Source organism: Salmo salar, chromosome 16 (assembly GCF_965601325.2).
Source record: "Salmo salar chromosome 16, fSalSal1, whole genome shotgun sequence".
NCBI lineage: Eukaryota > Metazoa > Chordata > Actinopteri > Salmoniformes > Salmonidae > Salmo > Salmo salar.
Genome location: NC_138306.1, coordinates 64,427,501 through 64,447,194, shown reverse-complemented (window position 1 = coordinate 64,447,194; position 19,694 = coordinate 64,427,501). Strand labels below are relative to the sequence as shown.

Genomic DNA, 19,694 nt, shown 5'->3' with positions numbered 1-19,694 from the left:
CGGTTTGGAGGTTGTGTTGTCAAGATGTCTGTCCATGATCAACTTGCTCAATGTTTGTGTGATCTAATCAGGTTGGAATTTTGTTTTTTATGTACATCTTTATCTAAAGATGTTCGATATTTGCCCAGCTAACTAGACAAAACATTGTGCGATTGATTGCTTTAGTCAGCTAGCTAGGCATTATAGCTAACCAGCTGGCTAGCTACTTAGCTGTCAACAGCAGTACATCACCTACGTTACAGTTAGTTAACGTTAAGCCAGCTATTATTTTATCATAAGTAATTCATAGCCTGTTTATCAATGTCGACTCGTGTAATTTTTCTTAAGTCGTGTCTTGTTGCTCATGGAATGTAGCTAGCTAGCTCGCAAACTCTTATTATCCGTGGCGTAGGGTTTTCAGCGCTAAGCTTCGCCCACGCAGTAAGTTTGGGTGGCTGCATATGAACTACAATTCCGACGCTGTGTGTTTGACGTTTAGAAACGTCAATCATCGCTTGCAAAATGGTTTTTGAAACACGCTGATAAGGGGTGGCATATCTTTCATGTCAGCTAGAAAGATGCATACAAAATAGTTACTGTAGCAGTTTTACACAGATCCATAAGCTGTGTTCCTCCAGTTGATGAATAACTACACTACCCTCCCCACACTACCCACACAGGTGTTCAGAGCATGCTAAAGATTAGCACAGGTAGCCAGGTCATCACTAGTTAAGTCATAAACCCTGCCTATTTCTACAATGTATCTAATTAAACATCTGATTTTAAACCTAACCTTAACCCCATTAACATTATGCCTAACCATAAATTAAGAACAAAAAGCTCATTTTTATTTTCATGAATTTTTACACTAGCCTATTTTGACTTTGTATTTGTGGTAACAGTGACAACCAGATGGCTGCCTATTTCTTCAGCCTGTCATCTGTAAACAAGCAAAGGTAACATGGAGATATTGCCATGTGGGAACACTATCAAGACGTGTAGTAATTTAACCATTTTGTTTTTTGAAAATGATTTATCTGATATGAAAGATAGGTTCATTATGTTTCCATAACCATACCGCAAGCAATGCGTTGAAGCATTCAGAACGATCGTCGGGGATCTTAACAAACCTCCCCTGGCCAGAAAATACTATCCTCAATAGGGTATATCAGCTCATGTTTCGAAAACCAGTTTGAAAGCCATGATTATTTACGTTTCTAACGTTAATACACAGCGTCGGAATTGTAGTTCACATGGAGCCAACGGTGGGCGAATGTAACCGCTGAAATCCTACGTGCGAAGGTTTTTCGAAAGCAAACTTTTAGTATAGATAGGGTTGCAAAGGGTCGGAAACTTTACTGTAATTTTCTAGATTTTTACCGGAAATTTTCCATGGGAAGTTAAGCCCGGGAATTTTGCTTAAATTCATCATAAAAGTTAGCTTATAACAGTGAACCTTTTTTGTGGGATACGATACACAAGGCAATTCTAGGTCTTGTGGCATGTTTTGGTTAAACTGTCCCCAATTAAATGGAATTGCAACCCTCTGCATCTTCCATCACATGTTCAGTTGATTCTCAAGATCTTGCACAATAATGAGATACTATTGAGCCCACACTACTACACTGTCTGAGCCAAGGACTACATGCTTTCTGGTAAGTTTTGATTACAATGCAGGGTGGGGTGAATATATTTTATATGACATGTTTTTTTTGTTAACTAGTAAATACAACCTGGAACTAACTTGTTAACAATTTCTGCTAGTTAGTTTTTGCTACCATGTGGGCTTTAGCTTGCTTGAGCTTGCTAACTGAGGAGTGTTAATTCACCTTTTTCCATACATGTTTCATTTTAAAACATTTATCTTACAAAAGAGTTGTTTAATCTAACTTTATCTGTACATGGAATTGTATTTAGTGTTTTTTTACTTATATTTTTCTTTGCAGGAAAATGCCACGGGCACGATCTGATGTGGAGACATTTCACTGAAGCTAATGTAGAAAGAAAAGTGGTGTACATTTGCAAATACTGTGCCAAATCATATGTGAAGAATGCAACAAAGATACAGAATCATCTGGCCAAGTGCATACAGTTCCCTAAGCGCTCACAACAAGCAACCTATGCCAAAAGTCCCTCTACTTTTATTCGAGGTGAAAATGATGAATCAGAGACCTTATCGATAGCAACAGCTCATGGTCCTCCTGGAATCAGAAGTTTTTTTGACTCAATGGAGGAACGTAGTCAGAGAAATGCTGATGAATGTCTTGCTCGAGCTGTGTATGCAACTGGTTCACCCCTGATGCTCACAGGCAATTTGTACTGGAAGAGATTTCTGAATGTTCTTCGCCCAGCATACACCCCTCCAACCAGACATGCTTTATCTACTCATTTGCTGGATGCAGAGTTCAAGTGAAGGTCAAGCAAATCATAGAGAAAGCAGATTGTATTGCAATCATCTCTGACGAGTGGTCGAATGTTCGCGGCCATGGAACAATTAACTACATCTCCACCCCTCAACCAGTATTCTAAAAGAGCACAGACAAAAGGGACAACAGACACACCGGTCTGTACAATGCAGATGAGCTGAAGGCAGTCATCAATGACCTTGAACCACAGAAGGTATTTGCACTGGTGACAGACAATGCTGCGAACATGAAGGCTGCTTGGTCTAAAGTGGAGGAGTCCTACCCTCACATCACACCCATTGGCTGTGCTGCTCATGCATTGAATCTGCTCCTCAAGGACATCATGGCACTGAAAACAATGGATACACTCTACAAGAGAGCCAAGGAAATGGTTAGGTATGTGAAGGGTCATCAAGTTATAGCAACAATCTACCTCACCAAGCAAAGTGAGAATAATAAGAGCACCACATTGAAGCTGCCCAGCAACACCCGTTGGGCTGGTGTTGTCATCATGTTTGACAGTCTCCTGGAGGGGAATGAGTCTCTCCAAGAAATGGCCATATCACAGTCTGCCGATATGGACAGCCCCATCAAGAGGATCCTCCTAGATGATGTATTTTGGGAGAGGGTGGTAAGCAGCCTGAAACTCCTGAAACCTATAGCAGTAGCCATTGCACAGATTGAGGAAGACAATGCCATCCTGTCTGATGTTCAGACTCTGCTTGCAGATGTAAGAGAATAAATCCGTACTGCTCTGCCCACTTCACTGTTGCTCCAAACAGAGGAAACTGCAGTTCTGAAACCATCAAAAAGCGTGAAGACTTCTGCCTGAAGCCCATACACACCGCAGCGTATGTTGGACCCCAAGTATGATGGCAAGAGCATCCTGTCTGGTGCAGAGATCAACAAGGCCTATGGTGTCATCACTACTGTGTCTTGCCACCTTGGCCTGGATGAGGGCAAGGTTCTTGGCAGTCTGGCGAAGTACACGTCCAAGCAAGGGCTTTGGGATGGAAATGCAATATGGCAGTGTGCCAACATATCTCATCAGCCAACTGGTAGAAGGGACACCTCAGAGCGCAACTGGGCTTTGTTTGGGAACACACATCAAAGCACGCAACAGGCTGACCAATACAAGGATTAAAAAATTGGTGGCCATCCGGGCAAATGTTAAGCTTTTTGAGCCTGACAACGAGCCATCCTCAACAAGGTTGGAAGAAACAGTGAAGATGAGGCCTCAGTGTCTGATGTTCAAGAGGTGGACATTGAGGAGGTCCAGGAAGAAGACAAGCCTGAGAGAAAGACAACCAAAGCTTTAGTTTCTAGACTATCATTTTACAGATGTATGTTAAACATTTTGGGGAGATGCGATTGATCATTGGGGATCACTCAATCTCTCCTTTTGTTGTTCAGTGAAATCATCCCATGTGAAGAGTCAACTCATTTAAAGTTCAATTCGTAGCAACATTTTTTTTATTTCTATTGGAGATTATCAGTTTAACAGGGTTCCTGGGCCTTGTTCAGTAGTAATGTTAGGCAAATGTTGTGGAACGTTGCAGGTAGAAATGTCATGAATAGAGCTGCTATAGCTCATATATGGCTCTTTCTACATGTCAGAGGTATGTTTGCTCTAGCTAGCTACATATCTGAGCATTCAGTGGGAAAATAACGCAGATGGTTGCAGATAGAAAAGGCATAAATACAGCTGATGTGATTCCATATTCTACAAGTCAGAGATGCATGTTTGTTCTAGCTACATTATATATTTCTAACGGAACGTTACGCAACGTTGTCTTACTGAATTGGCCTTTTCTGTCGAGCAGGTCTGTCACCTTATCTCTTATAGTGCTCTCATTACCCCAGGTTGTTGTGGACGTTGCTTCTGCCATGTGTGTTTCTGTGCATGCTCCTGACCGCCACCCTGGTCGCGCTTGTCATGGGTGTGCGCGTGTGGCTGCAGGCAAACAGGAACGCACGTCGAGCGCGTGATGGGCGTCCCACAGTGGCCTTCTTTCACCCGTACTGCAACGCAGGAGGTGGTGGCGAGAGAGTGCTGTGGTGTGCCCTCAGAGCTTTGCAGAATAGGTAATGGAAAATTGCACTTTCAATGTATGTCGTTACACCTTGACTAAGCTAAGCCACACTAGCTAATCACCGGTGACAAATTATATTATTGTTGTAAACTGGGTGGTTCGAGCCCTGAATGCTGATTTGGCTGACAGCAGTGGTGTATCAGAACGTATACCACAGGTATGACAAAACATTCATTTTTACAGCACTAATTACGTTGGTAACCAGTTTATAATAGCAATAAGGCACCTTGGGGGTTTGTGACGCGTTGCGTTGTGCATAAGAAAAGCCTTGGGCCTTATTGCTTAATTATAATATTCCTAGCTATAGGATCTTACTACAGATTGCTCAGTGCATTCAGCATGAAGAAGTTACTTTGGTGGATTATCTACCGTATCTCAGCTTGCTACCCATTTGTCAAGCATTATGTTGATTTAGAATGTTGACACAGTATGAAAAAACCCATATCCAACAGTAATTCGTTGCCATGTTCATTAGGCACCAAAGGGAAGAAAAAGGATTGGAACAGAGAGGGACTTAACGCCCATTTTAATTTTACCTTGCGTAACATTTTCTGCATTGTGCCCTAATGAACATCACCCAGTCTTCCACATTAATTCACCAACCTGGGTCATATTCACTAGGAACCAAATGGAAGCAAATAGACCCACAGGGGAGGGAAGTACAATCAACTGGGGACTACCTGAACTTGTCCAATAAACTTTTGTTTTTGTTACAAACGTTATCCATTGCAAAAGGGTTTGCTACTGTGTGCAATAATAAATATGGTCTTCTCCATGTCCCAGGTACCAAGATGTCAACTTCATGGTGTACACGGGCGACCAGGGTGTGACGAACCAGCAGATTCTTGATGGCGCCCGGCGGCGCTTCAACATCCTTTTACCTCGACCCGTCCAGTTTGTCTTCCTCAAACACCGCCTATTGGTCGAGGCCAGCCTCTTCCCCCACTTCACTCTGATTGGTCAAAGTGTAGGCTCAATCTTCCTTGGTTGGGAAGCCCTTACGGAGTTTGTCCCAGATGTCTACATCGACTCCATGGGTTACGCCTTCACTCTGCCTGTGTTTAAATACCTAGGGGGTTGTCACGTGGCTAGCTACGTGCACTACCCCACCATCAGCACAGACATGCTGTCGGTGGTGCGCGAGAGGAACCCCAGGTAGGTAATCGTCTCAGAACCCTGTTTCTCACTACAGACCCCCGGCCTCCGAGACACAGTCTAACTAGGTTAATATAGCCAGGTCCATATCTGAATGTGCTTTAGTCAATGCCTCTCTGCCTATTATTGTCAATGTCACACTCTGACTACAAGGCATGACAATGTTAGTCAGAGAAGTTGGCTGAAAAGTCACCTACAGATCTGGATTAGGCTAAGATCAGAATCAAATCAGGCTAATGGGAATAGGGAAGTTATGAATACTCTGGAAACTTACAAGCACTAACTACCACGCTGCACCGCTGTCATTGTTTTGACTGTCATCGATCCTGCATCAATCAGTGTTGTTCATGTTGTAACTTAGGTCCACTTTATCACTGACGTCAGTGCATGACTTCTCCTTGTTGTGCATGCTTCCCTTCACCTCACCTGATCCTATCATGTTATCGTTCCCTATCCAACCTCCCCCCCTATGTTTCCAGGTTCAACAACGCAGACTACATCTCCAACAACCTGTTCCTGAGCGCGGTCAAGGTTGTCTACTACTGCCTGCTGGCGCTGCTCTATGGTCTGGCCGGCTCCTGCAGCGACGTGGTCATGGTCAACTCCAGCTGGACCCTGAACCACATCCTGACCCTGTGGCGAGCGACCAACCGCACCTGCCTCGTCTACCCGCCCTGCGACACCCACGCCTTCCTCCAGCTCCCGTTGGACGAGGACTCGGACCGGAAGTGCCATTCCATCGTTTCCATTGGTCAGTTTCGACCGGAGAAGGACCATCGGCTTCAGATTCGCGCCTTCCGGAAGGTGCTGCAGAAGAAAGAAGCGGGGCTAGTTGCGGGGCCGGGAGGAAGGGAGTCGCTGAGGTTGGTGCTGATTGGTGGATGCCGGAACCAAGAGGATGAGGATAGGGTGTTGATGCTGAGAGGGCTGTGCCAGGAGCTGGGCGTGGCGGACAGGGTGGAGTTTAAACTCAACGTGCCGTTTGAGGAGCTGAAGAGGGAGTTGGGGGAAGCTACTGTGGGACTGCACACCATGTGGAACGAACACTTCGGGATAGGTAAAAACAGAATTACCATCATTCTATACTACTGTCGTTTATATTATTAAACACCTGGAGTGGCTATTATTCCAATGCAAAGCGCTTGTTCTCTCTCTACATTCCCAACATTTAGTACTGTATAATCCTGTACTGAATGGAGTCCTCATACGCTCTATTCAACAGCCCATTCTGAAATTGTAGTACATTGTTCTGTAACAATATGCTTTTGCTAATCCTCCTCTTTATAAATGAAAGATGAAGGCATACAGGCATTTCTACTGCCCGTAGCAAGTTTCTCAAAATGGCTGGGTTGCTAGCCAGGTGGCTGTGGATGCCATCTTCAGTGTTCAATATAAATGCACTCTTAGGTAATGCGCTTATCCATCCAGTAATGTGTCTAACTTTAAAGCCAACACTTACCCTGTACCCTCTGCTCTCCTCTGCTCTCAGGGGTGGTGGAGTGCATGGCGGCTGGGACCGTCATCCTGGCCCACAAGTCTGGAGGCCCCAGGCTGGACATTGTGGTGCCCTACGAGGGCCGCCAGACGGGCTTCCTGGCCGAGGATGAGGACGGCTACGCAGACGCCATTGAGCGGATCCTGGCCCTGTCACCCTCGGCCCGCCTGGAGATCCGACGCAACGCCCGCCACTCAGTCACCCGCTTCTCCGACCAGGAGTTCGAGGCCTGCTTCCTGGCCGCCATGGAGCCTCTCATGGGGACACTGGAGCGATGAGGGGTGTGGGTGGAAGTGTGTCACGCTCATGGAGCGTGTGCATGCATACTAGCCATTCCTTTTAGTTGACATAGGATACAGTTTGTGTTAAAATGCACCAGGAAATACATTGACTGAAATGAAAGATGTATTTATTGACTTGTCAGTCCAGGTGTCCACTCTCTTTCTAGAGGGTCTTATATGTTTAGTATTTGTTTTCAAGACCCATTACATTTTTCCAGTGTATTCGTACTTGAGGCATAACATTTTTAGTGCTCGTCTAACGTCCAAGTTCCCCGTCTCGATTGTCAGCGCATACGGAGAGCCGGCTGGTAGACTAGATTAGTGCTTGTCTAGCGTGGACTGGACACAACTGTGATTTTGATGGCATTCCAGATTGTCTTTTTACAGTCAAACTACAAATATCAGAAGATTGTTATAATAAGATAATTAGGTGGGTGCTTACATTTGTATTATTTCACATGTGTGAATTGGAAATTGTTTATCCCACCCAGTCAGGGATCAGCCATTATTGACGGCAACCCTGGAGCGATTGCCTTGCTCACGGGCACATCGACATATTTTTCACCTAGTTGGCTCGGGATTTGAACCAGCGACCTCTCAGTTACTGGCCCAACGCTCCTAACCGCTAGGCTACATATAGCGTTTAATGTGGTTTGTGGGATGTGAAACACATCTCTAGGCATTGTGAGATCTGATCTCTTGTGTAGTGCGACTACAATAAAGACTACCTGGAATGACAGCAGTGTCTGACTGTCTTTGATGATGACCAAACTCTGATCGCTGACATCATTGAGAGGACAGTGACGAGCCTGTAGAGATGAACTTCACAATCCTGATGACTGCTGTAATAATTATATTGTTACTTAACATTTTAAATAACTAGAAACACCGTTCTGTATCCTAAGTAGGAAGTTTTTTTTTAATATTAAAACATTTATAAAATACATTGGTTTTGTCATCTTTAGTGCAATGATAAATTGATCAACAAGCATTTTAGAGCACAAACATGTGGACGTCAGTCAGTGTTTTCACCATGTAGAAACATGAATCGGACAATCAGAAAACAACTGTTGTAGTGGTCTTCTTGCAAGCAAACTTGTCTATTTATTGCTAGCACTGCCTTTGCATATGGTGGCTATTTTAAAGGTTTTACTTGCAATTTTTGTGATATGTAGTTGTTTGCACTGATTTGTAAGATTGCATGTGCATCTGCGTAATGAGATGTCAGCCTGTAGGTATTGAAATAAACCCAAAGCACTAAGGTTAGTCAGTGTCATGGCAAGGAGGAGGGAACAGGAGGGAGAGGGCAGGGTAGAGTCTGATCCTACTGTATTTAAGGAATGGGGGAGTTGATGATCGAGGTGCTTTGTTTTATGACAGACAGAAGATGAAGCGGTGTGTTGTTCTGCTCAGGTAAGTGATACACAATCCTTTCAGGGGTAGAACTCAATTTTGCAGCTGGTTTTGATAGTGCTTCTACACATGCCTCAGTCCATTTGATTTGTAATTTGCATCCAGTCAGGAAGTGAAGCCAGGGTCGTGTTCACTGGGCACCAAACTGAAGAAAACGAGTAAAATGGGAGGAATAAGAAATACTTATTTTTGTTTTCTGTTGCAGTGTTTTCCTACGGTGAGCCCTAATGAACATGACCCAGTTCAAGGTATTATGTTAATCATTAATACAAATAAAATCTATTCACAATGCTGACGAGGGACCCAGGACAATATTACCTCCCAAATACCCCTGATGTGAAATGTACTGTATGAGTGCTCAGTCTCCCCTGTTACCTTTGACCTCTGCAGGCTTGCCCCTATACCAGTCAGAGCTGGCGTCCATGGCAGACAAGGCTCTCGTCGTAACCATGACACAAGTCAACAATCTGTACGCTGGCCTTAGTCTATAGCGAGTCACCCATGGCTCTGTCAAAAGGGTAAGTATCTTCTCACCCCTAACCTCAGTGGAATGGCTACATTTACAGTGCTTTCAGAAAGTATTTATACCCTTCGATTTATTCCACATTTAAACGTGATAAAATCCATTTTGAATTCAAGCTGTAACAACATTTTTGTTGTGCTACAGCTTGAATTCAAAATTGATTACATATACTAATGACAAAGTGAAAACATGTTTTTAGAAATGTTTGCAAAATCATGTCTCCAATATCATTTTACAGAATTTGGCAGTACGTTCAAGAGCCTCACAACTGCGGACCACGTGTATGGCATCAAGTGGTTTGCTGATGTCAACGTTGTGATCAGAGTGCCCCATAGTGGCGGTGGGTTTATGGTGTGGGCAGGCATAAGCTACAGACAACGAACACAATTGTATTTTATCGATGGCAATTTCAATGCACATAGATATCGTGACGAGATCCTGAGGCCCATTGTCGTGCCATTCATCTGCAGCCATCACCTCATGTTTCAGCATGATAATGCATGGCCCCATGTTACAAGGATCTGTACACAATTCCTGGAAGCTGAAAATGTCCCAGTTCTTCCATGGCCTGCATACTCAAGACATGTCACCCATTGAGCATGTTTGGGATGCTCTGGATCAACGTGTCTGACAGCTTGTTCCAGTCCCCGACAATATCCAGCAACTTCGCGCAGCCATTGAAGAGGAGTGGGACAACGTTCCACAGGCCACTATCAACAGCCTGATCAACTCAATGCGGTGTCAACTCAAGGAGATGACGCGCTGCATGAGGAAAAATGTGGTCACACCACTTACTGACTGCTTTTCTGATCCACACCCCTACTTTTTTTTTAAAGGTATTTGAGATCAACAGATGCATATCTGTATTCCATGTCATGTGAAATCCATAGTCGGGCCTTTATGAACTGTTGTTCAGTAAAATCTTTGAAAATGTTGCATTTATATCACAGGCACCATCCCACTTCTGACAACAATGTAGTAAATCAAACTTGCTAACTTCCGCTCACTTGGGGAAGATAGTAGCAAGCATACCTAGGTAGGGGTCGTTACATTTCATTTTTTATTTTTTTTCCCCCATACACGTCATCACATGCATTAAGATCTATCTTCTCTTCCAGGTTGTTACTTTGGGATAAAGGAGACAGACTGTCTGAAGAGCTCTGGAGAAGACCCACAGATGTGCTTTCAGAGTGGGCTTCTTTGTGGTGAGACCCGATCCTCGATTATTGGCCAAAAAAAAGATCTGATTTGTCAGGACCAATTAGAGAAAAAAAAATATCAGAATTGGGCTACCTGTGTGATCGCAGCCTATGAACTCAGTACAAGAAATGGATCCGGGGCCGAATCAATCATCTCAGAATAAGGGTGATGATCTAGGATCGGTTTTCCCTTTCAGATCATAATTAATAAAAATACACTATGGACAGGGAGGACCTGATCCTAGATCAGCACTCTACTCTATACACTACTTTGAGACAATGTTCGTATAAACAACCACACTCACTCAGTACAATAAACAATTCCTCCCCAATACGCAGCTGATGAAGGATTGGGACTGATAAATACATGACCACATCTCTTTAGCAAATTATTTTATTGACTCACAAAACAAATATCTTTCTAAATCTTGGACCAGATGAACAGGAAAAATAGCTACATAAACTGCATTTTACATCAATAGCGGATAACAATACGAGCAAATTATTTGTGTTTGGTCCTAGACACAGATTACTGTGGTAGTCCGCTATAGGGTTAATCTATAAACTGATGGTTTTTAGGACATTCTACTGTTGACAGACTCCACACACTGTTGATTTTGGCATGGGATGCTGTGTTTGTTTTGACAGACTGGGGAGAACAGAATGTCACCAAATTAGTTTATCTCTCTGCCTTGATCATTCCAACAGGACTGGTGCCTGTTATAAAAGCTAGATGTATAGATTTATAAAACACTAAAGATATAGATTTTTTAGATAGAGAAACATTCATACTGTACTAGCATACTGATCAAAGTGCTTTAAGGTATGCCCATTCTTTACTGCCACTTATCCTCCCCTCCCTCCCAGCCAGCCACCTCCTGCATCACACATGTGAGTGTGCGCCCCTGCAGAGCTCACTCCGGTTGTGTCCCTGAACTGTGGCCAGGACAGCTCTGAGTCCAGTGGTGAGAGAGGGGGGATGCCCAATAGATGAAGAGAATAGAAGGGTTTTTTCACATTATTCCTCTTTAAAAGAACCAATCTCAGTCCTCTTTAAAGTGAGCTCTGGGGATTTGAATGAGGACTCAGCTCCCTTGCCAGTTCACTTCAACTTTTTTGTTGTCGGAGTCCTTTTTTACATTGAAATTGCTATGCTTAGAAAAGAACCAAGATTTTTTCCCCCAACATTTACTCATACCATCAGAACCTGCATTTAGTTACAAAATAAGACATATTAATCAAAATAAAATGTACATGTAAAAATTACTGGTAAAAGGATAAACAATAACTGCAGATTAAATAATGCTTTAATTGGGCTCCCGAGTGGCACAGCCGTCTACGGCATCTCAGTGCAAGACGCGTCATTACAGTACCTGGTTCGAATCCAGGCTGTGTCCCATAGGGCGGCGCACAATTGGCCCAGCGTCATCCGGATTTGGCCGGGGGAGGCCGTCAGAATTTATTCTTAACTGACTTGCCTAGTTAAATAAAGGTTACATTTAAAAAATAAAACTGGGATAAGCAATTTCCTAAATGTGTAACTGTTGCATCTCATTACACAACACTGACCAACAAATATTCTTTACATCAACAACATAGGAATCACTACAAAACTTATTGTATGACCTCATACACTATTTTAGGCCCAGTCTTTGGAACTTTGGTTTTCCTCGATATGGCTACTATACTATGATCACTACATCCAATGGATCTGGATACTGCTTTCAAGCACATTTCTGCAGCATTAGTAAAGATGTGATCAATACATGTTGATTTCATTCCTGTGCTGTTTAACTACCCTGGTAGGTTGACTGATAACCAGGTTGCAGGCACTGGTTCCAGTTTGAAGCTTTTTCTTGAGTGGGCAGCTTGAAAAGAAATATACTTCTGTTATCACATACATTATCAAGCATTTAACACGTTATCCAGATACTGACTGTTGGCACTTGGTCTATAGCAGCTTCTCACCAGAATGGGCTTTAGGTGAGGCAGATGAACCTGTAGCCATATTACTTCAACAGTATTTAACATGAGATCTCAAATCTGTACAGGAATGTGGTTCAGAATATAAACAGCAACACCACCCCCACTGGCATTTCTGTAAATGTTATAACCTTGTATTGCTACCACTATCAAAGGTATTGTCTAAGTGAGTTTCAGAGATACTAGCAAGCTGTTAATTTCATTAACCTTGTTGCTTAAGCTACATATGTTAACGTGGGCTATTTTTAGACACATTTCTTGAAATGAGGGCAAAATCAGAATGTAGACAAGATCAGGACAAAGGATTCATGTTTACACCAGGTATAAACAGAGCTAAAGTGTCTAGCTGGGCCATAAATCCAGATTCTCTATCAACAAAACTTCACGAGTAAGAGACAGCAGTTGAACGTGTAACCATTTGGGAACAGGGTAAGCAAACCTAGCCTGTTCCCAGATCTGTTATTGCGGTCTTTTTTATCTCCTTTGGTCAGTTGACAAGATGGCACAAACAGATCTAGGGACCAGGCTAAAGAAAATCTGCTTCAATTGATACCAATGTATAGAACACTCAAAATAATCACTGTGCTAACCACAATGTATTGCTGCAGGCCCTGCCCTACCTGTGCCTGGCATCTGAGGCCCCTCCTCTCTTTCCCAGCCACTCTTTCTCCAGACAGGAAGTGGAGCCTCGGCTGATCCCAAGAGGCGACAGCATCGGCAACCACCTGGAGTGATTCGGCCCGACACACCCGGAGTATATTCAGTGATGTGAAACGTTCCGAGTGTTGCAGATAGAATACTGAATTGTCAGCTCTATACATTACAATTTTCTGACAGACAACCATGTCTGTTCTACACCATACATTTCTATAACGTGACATTCTCCTGATCAGACGACTCTGTGGTGACTCTCTCTGTACCATCAGGCCCTGACAGTACTCGTTGGAAAGAAGGGAGCTTAGGAGGTTCTGATGGAACATGAGAATTTCCAATTAAATTGATTACTCGTCTGAATGCGAGTCATTCATGTTCAGTAAATGGGACATACAAGCCTCTGGCCTTTAATAGATACAAGTGATAATTTAAGAATGACAAATGATCCACTGTCCATCGTGATTGAAAGACGCATGCAGGGTGATCCTGTATATGCAGGACATGGAGACCACAAGAGGGCACTCAAAGCTCATCAACTCAGAGCTACATTCCATCTTATCAAAGATAGTGTTTGGCTGCATTTATACAGGCAGCCCAATTATGATATTTTGCCCTATTATTGGCAATAGAGCTCATTTGACTAGTCAAAAGACCGATTAGTGGAAAATCAGAATTGGGTGGCCTGTGTATAAACAGACTGTTCTACACAGTGCACAAAACATTAGGAACACCTTTTGCCCTCAGAACAGCCTCAATTTGTCGGGGCATGGACTCTAGAAAGGTGTCGAAAGCGTTCCACAGGGATGCTGGCACATGTTGACTCCAATGCTTCCCACAGTTGTGTGAAGTTGACTGGATGTCCTTTGGGTAGTGGCCCATTCCTGATACACACAGGAAACTGTTGAGTGTGAAAAACCCAGCAGCGTTGCAGTTCTTGACACACTCAAACCGGTGTGCCTGATACCTGCTTAAAGGAACTTAAATCTTTTGCCTTGCCCAATCACCCTCTGAATGGCACACACAATCCACATCTCAATTGTCTCTAGGCTTAAAAATCCTTCTTTAACCTGTCTCCTCCCCTTTATCGACATTGATTGAAGTGGATTTAACAAGTGACATCAATAAAGGATCATAGTTTTCACCTGGTCAGTCTCACAGTGCATATCTATGCTTATCATACCAGTGACGGGTATACAAATGAGCTCTTCAAGAATACAACAGCCCACTAAGCCTAAAAAAAATGGAACCTTCTTTCCTTGAAGTAACCACTGGATTGGTATAAGCAACCTTTCAATTGCATTGGTTACACTATATACAAAGTATGTAGACACCATTTCAGCCACACCTGTTGCTGACAGGTGTATAAAATCAAGCACACAGCCATTCAATATCCATAGACAAATATTGGCAGTAGAATGGCCTTATGAAGAGCTTAGTGACTTTCAACGTGGCACGGTGATAGGAGTCAACCGTTCCAACAAGTCAGTTTGTAAAATGTCTGCCCTGCTAGAGCTGCCCCGGTCAACTGTAAGTGCTGTTATTGTGAAGTGGAAACATCTAGGAGCCAAAACATCTCAGCCACGAAGTGATAGGCCACACAAGCTCTCAGAACAGGACCGCCGAGTGCTGACGCACGTAGCGTGTAAAACATAGTCTGTCCTCAGTTGCAACACTCAATACCGAGATCCAAACTGCCTTTGGAAACAATATCAGCACAAGAACTGTTCGTCGCGAGCTTTATGAAATGCATTTCCATGGCCGAGCAGCCGCACACAAGACTAAGATCACCATGCGCAATGCCAAGCGTCAGCTGGAGAGGTGTAAAGTTTTCCGCCATTGAAACATGTTCTCTGGAGTGATTAATCACACGTCACCATCTGGGTTTGGCGGATGCCAGGAGAGCGCTACCTGCCACAATACTGTGCCAACTGTAAAGTTTGGTGGAGTAATAATGATCTGGGGTGTTCTTCATGATTCGGGCTAGGCCCCTTAGTTCCATCGAAGGGAAATAACGCTACAGCATACAGTAATATTCTAGACGATTCTGTGTTTCCAACTTTGTGGCAACAGTTTGGGGAAAGCCCTTTCCTGTTCCAGCATGACAATGCGCCCTTGCACAAAGCGAGGTCCATACAGAAATGTTTTTTCAAGATCGGTGCGGAAGAACTTGACTGGCCTGCACAGAGCCCTGACCTCAACCCCATCGAATACCTTTGGGATTAATTGGAACGCTGGCTGCGAGCCACGCCTAATCACCCAGCCTCACTAATACTCGTGGCTGAATGGAAGCAAGTCCCTGCAGCAATATTCCAACTAGTGGGAAAGCCTTCCCAGAAGTGTAGACTGTTATAGCAGCAATGGGGGACCAACTCCATATCGATGCCCAGGATATTGGAATGAGATGTTTGACGAGCAGGTGTCCACATACTTTTGGTCATGTAGTGTATGTCAGATCAGTGACTACTTCAAGGAAGGAAGCATTAGATGCTCTAGCCTCAATCTTTAAGTTTCATTCTTTCACAACAGTAGACAAAGGTTAAAAGGGACAATCTGGGATTGGTACATCCAATTTGACTTTTAAATTAATGATATATAGCCATTCTTCAATAATGCCTCGTGAGCTTAATTACACTTACCACAATCAAAATCCAAAATATACGCTTGTTTAATTCCATTGCATTCACGATAAACGCTGCAGATGTCGGTTCAATTGTAAATTACCTTATTATGGTGCATCGTTGACAGGCACAAGCGGATTGAATCCCAGCCCTGGTTAATTGTTTTAGTGGTCCAGCCCCATTCCTTAGCTATTTAGCAAAAAAAAAAAGGAATGTTTGAGTCCCAGATTGCCCCTTTAAGTTAACCAATACATTAACCATAGAGTTGGTGATAAACAAGACAGTGGGACATGGTCGAGGTATGATTTGAACATTTATATTGTGATCTTCGGTTTATATGCAAGTAGAGACATTTAGTTTGCAATCTCCCCCGTTTTCTTCATTTGGCTCCCAAAATCAGATACAACACTTCAATAATTTAATGCCTACTTCAGTTTGACATACTGCAAACCAACAACCTGAAAAGGATAATATTCAATCATGAAAATGCACAGGCTCCGGGGTGAAGTTTCCCCTAGGTACAGATCTAGGATCAGCTTCCCTGCCCCCAACCATTAGCGGCAAAAATGACCCAAGATCAGCGTCTAGAGCCAACTTCACCAATACAGAGCAATGTAGATAAGCAAGATTAATATGACAGCATGTTTTGTGTCTAGTAGTGGTCCCTCAACATTCATGGTCCACTTGAGTTCAGTACGGTCATTCAGCTTTGTGGGTATCGTCGCTATACTGTACCTATTGCTAACAATGGTGGAAACCGTAGCGAATGCTTATATCAATCCAATCCAGGATGTGGAGAATTGGGACAAACCCTTCATTGAACTTCAGATGTCTGCCCATTGATATCCAGGCTTATTAGGACAATAAGCACTAGCACCCTTGAAATGAAGGCATTGCTGCGAGAACACTGCCCCCTCTCTCTGCACTGCACTTTGGCAAGAGAAGCAGGAAACTGCACCACACTGGGATGTTTAGGCCATAAAAACAGGATATAGAAAGCAACAGAGTAGAAAGCAACATTCAATTTTAATGCGAGTCAGACGGGAATTTGTGGGTTAATTTTGCCAGTCAGGTCTGGTCTAATGCTAATGACAACATAATTCAATGCTCAGTACCTTAAAGCAACAACGTGTCGCTTCAATTTTAGCCACCATGTTGAGAATAACTGAGTATATAGTAAACTGCACCTGGAGCACAGCTGTCCCCACTCTGTACATTATATTTCTATAATTTTTAGGCCATGTCATGTGACAATCTAAATGCGGCAGGGGCCAATGGGAGGGGAGCAAGGGCTGTTACTGTACAGATAAACAGAAGCAGATGTTCATTAGGCACCAAACATTTTAGAACGTGTAGCAACGAAAAGCGAAAATGTGTGTTTATTGGACAATCCAGTGAGTTCCTCCCTGTTTCACAGTCCGTTTTCTTCTGCTTGGTGCCTAATGAACATGACCCAGATGCAGGTCAGGTCAAACAAACACAGCACACTCCACAGACTCACAGGGCCCTCGAAGACATACACACGATATGCCTCGTGCCGCTTGAGTCTTTCAGTTAAGCAAAATACGCATTAAATAAAACATTTACGGAAAAAATAATTCCAAATCACAAATGTTTCCAGTTGCACAGTCGTGGCTTCGTGCCATTAGGAGGAGGGAATTTCCTTTTTTTATTTGGAGACTCTTTCGAGAGAGGGCAATCGTCTGTGAAAAAAAGGCATCCTGATTGGTGTGTCACCGAATCACAGCACAAAGAACGAGACACTTGTAAAACATTCAGGGAATGTTAGGAATTCTTAGCTCATTGATTAAAACAGCCTCTCAGCCTATACTCTAAAGTTTTTCGATCTTATCCGCATCTCATGATTTCCAAACAAATTGATTTAGCCAACCAGCTTTTAAAAACTTAACTAAAAAATAAGAAAATCCTTTCATGTATTAAATAATTTCATATAAAAACAGAGGCAAAATAACAATCCCTATTACAGAGGCCTTCCTTTATGGGCTGTCCCCCATTTCCCCTTCTATTTCTCGCTCTCACACACACACACACACACACACACACACACACACACACACACACACACACACACACACACACACACACACACACCCCCCCCCCCCGGATGCATGTGAACACGCGCATGCACACATACACGGGTACGCACACAAACGGGTACACATACACACACTCAAAGAACTTCATGTTTTACAGCATGTCCATGCAGTACCAATGCAGAATGAATCCTAACGTCGTTATTATGGTTTTCTGATTACGTGGCACAAACATATGGCAAAGAAGAAGAAGTGGATACATGGTTTGGCGTTTCCTTATTTACGTGGTTAAGTATTCACCATCATAATCATGGAACACGAGGAGTTCAGTTTGTCAATGTCCACTGACGGTCCTGTGTGATAGACATGATAGATAGATAGAAGCTCCTCTCCAAGAGAGGTAATGTAGGCATCATCCAACAGTCTCCTTTTCTACCACTCCCCTGGTCAGTGTGTCAGTTTGGTGTTGCCCCCCCTCTTGGGTGGGGCCGGCGGGGGCCCCCGCCGTAGCGTTGCATAGCCTGAGACCCCCCCCGACAGCAACTCGGGTGGCGGTGGGGGCAGCGCCAACTCCATGTCGTCCATGGTGCCCGCGGCGGGTTCCAGGTTGGAGCTGGAGAGGCGGGACGAGGAGAGCGAACCCTGCCGGCTCACCGACTTGCGCTTCAGTGTCCGGTTCAGGTCGTCCATGAAGTTGCCCGGCTGGGGAACGCCGTTGTTGCCGTTCCCCTTGGGGGGCGAGGTGGGCAGCTTGGGAGGCGGGGACAGGGCCGGGGGAGACGGCTGGTTCCGCTGCTGCGTGGGGGGAGGGGCCTTCTTCAGGGAGCCCTTGCCCCAGGAGGAGTTGATGGTGGCGGGGGGAGGGGGACCGGGAGGGGCGGGTGGTACTTTTGGCTGGGGGTTGACCACTGCCACCTTAGGTGCCCCGACGTGGCCGTCACTGGGCAGCGGAGGAGGGGGGAAGAGATCAAAAGCCGGCGGGGGAGGGGGGAAGTCAGCGGCGGACTGGCGCTGCTGGCCCACTTGACCCACTTTGGCCTGCAGGGCCAGGTTGGCCAGGTTCAGCTTGCCTGGCTTGGGGGGCGCCGCGGGGCCGGCCGGGGAGGGGTCCTTAGAGGGAAAACTACCCAAGGGTACGGCAGGGGAGGACGGGAAGGTGGAGGGGGAAGAGGACTGTGGGGCAAACTTGCTGAGAAGGTTCCTGCGGGACTCCTGGTATTCAGCCGAGGAGTTAGACTTGATGCTGGAGGCCTTCTGGGGGGTGGCAGGCGGGGGCTTCCTGCCCCCCCAGACAGAGGAGCCCGAGGAGGAGGAGCCCAATGGAGATCTCTTCAGGGGCGAGCCTAGGTTGCCGGGGGGGAGAGGGGGAGGCGGAGGGGTGGGGCCAGTGATGGGAGGGGGAGGTGGAGCAGGAGGGGCAGGGCTGGTGACCGGAGCAGGTGGAGGTGGGGGAGGAGGTGGAGGAGGGGGGAAAGGCAGGCTGCTCTCAGAAGGGGGTGGAGGGAACTCAGGGGCCTGTTGCTGGGCCTGTCCACCGCCTGGCTGCCATCTTGGTTTGGCCTTCACCGCAGGAGGAGACAGGGGGGCTTTGGGGCTCTCAGTGTGATTGGTTGACAGTGTGGACCCTGGGAACTGGCCTGCCATCTGTTTGACCAGGGAGGTGGTGGTGGGCGGAGCCGTGAAGGACATGGGGGGCGGCTTGGAGAGGCTGTGCTGCTTGGGAAATATGGGAGGGGGCTGGTTGGTGGTGTGGCCTATCTGTAGGCTGTGCTGCTTCTTCATTGACACCGGCGGAGGTGGTGGTGGGGGAGGAGTTGGGGCAGCAGGTGGGGCGGGAGGGAG

The 19,694-nt window shown here is 45.0% G+C and overlaps 2 protein-coding genes and 1 long non-coding RNA gene across 18 annotated transcripts in view; 2 read left to right on the top strand and 1 right to left on the bottom strand.

Moving 5' to 3' along the window:
• The first annotated feature begins 17 nt into the window (after window positions 1–17).
• On the top strand, window positions 18–8,352 carry alg11 (asparagine-linked glycosylation 11, alpha-1,2-mannosyltransferase). Of its 5 annotated transcripts, none has more exons than XM_082962342.1 (6): window positions 39–71; window positions 1,550–1,634; window positions 4,248–4,469; window positions 5,261–5,632; window positions 6,112–6,689; window positions 7,122–8,352. In XM_082962342.1, the coding sequence occupies exons 3-6, from the start codon at window positions 4,288–4,290 to the stop codon at window positions 7,403–7,405; spliced, it is 1,416 nt and encodes a 471-aa protein (XP_082818468.1). In that variant the 5' UTR covers window positions 39–71; window positions 1,550–1,634; window positions 4,248–4,287; the 3' UTR covers window positions 7,406–8,352. The 5 variants fall into 5 exon arrangements, with proteins under 5 accessions (NP_001167395.1, XP_082818468.1, XP_082818467.1 ...); XM_082962341.1 differs by having other exon boundaries at window positions 54–71; window positions 1,926–4,469; NM_001173924.1 differs by lacking the exon at window positions 1,550–1,634 and having other exon boundaries at window positions 18–71.
• Window positions 8,353–8,751: 399 nt separating this feature from the next.
• Window positions 8,752–14,325, top strand: LOC106574362 (uncharacterized). 3 transcript variants are annotated; one of them, XR_014380951.1, is made up of 6 exons: window positions 8,752–8,821; window positions 9,027–9,069; window positions 9,212–9,339; window positions 9,583–10,180; window positions 10,463–10,549; window positions 11,411–14,325. It is a non-coding gene; the product is annotated as an uncharacterized LOC106574362 (long non-coding RNA). The 3 variants fall into 3 exon arrangements; XR_014380952.1 differs by having other exon boundaries at window positions 10,463–11,508; window positions 13,135–14,325; XR_014380950.1 differs by having other exon boundaries at window positions 10,463–14,325.
• A 1,767-nt stretch (window positions 14,326–16,092) lies between these two features.
• LOC106574363 (uncharacterized) overlaps window positions 16,093–19,694 on the bottom strand; it is an 82,491-nt gene continuing 78,889 nt past the window's right edge. For all 10 annotated transcript variants that reach the window (XM_082962819.1, XM_082962820.1, XM_082962818.1 and 7 more), the window contains one exon: window positions 16,093–19,694. This exon is cut by the window's right edge and continues 1,545 nt beyond it. In XM_082962819.1, coding sequence (XP_082818945.1) covers window positions 18,300–19,694 — 1,395 coding nt within the window. In that variant the 3' untranslated portion in view covers window positions 16,093–18,299.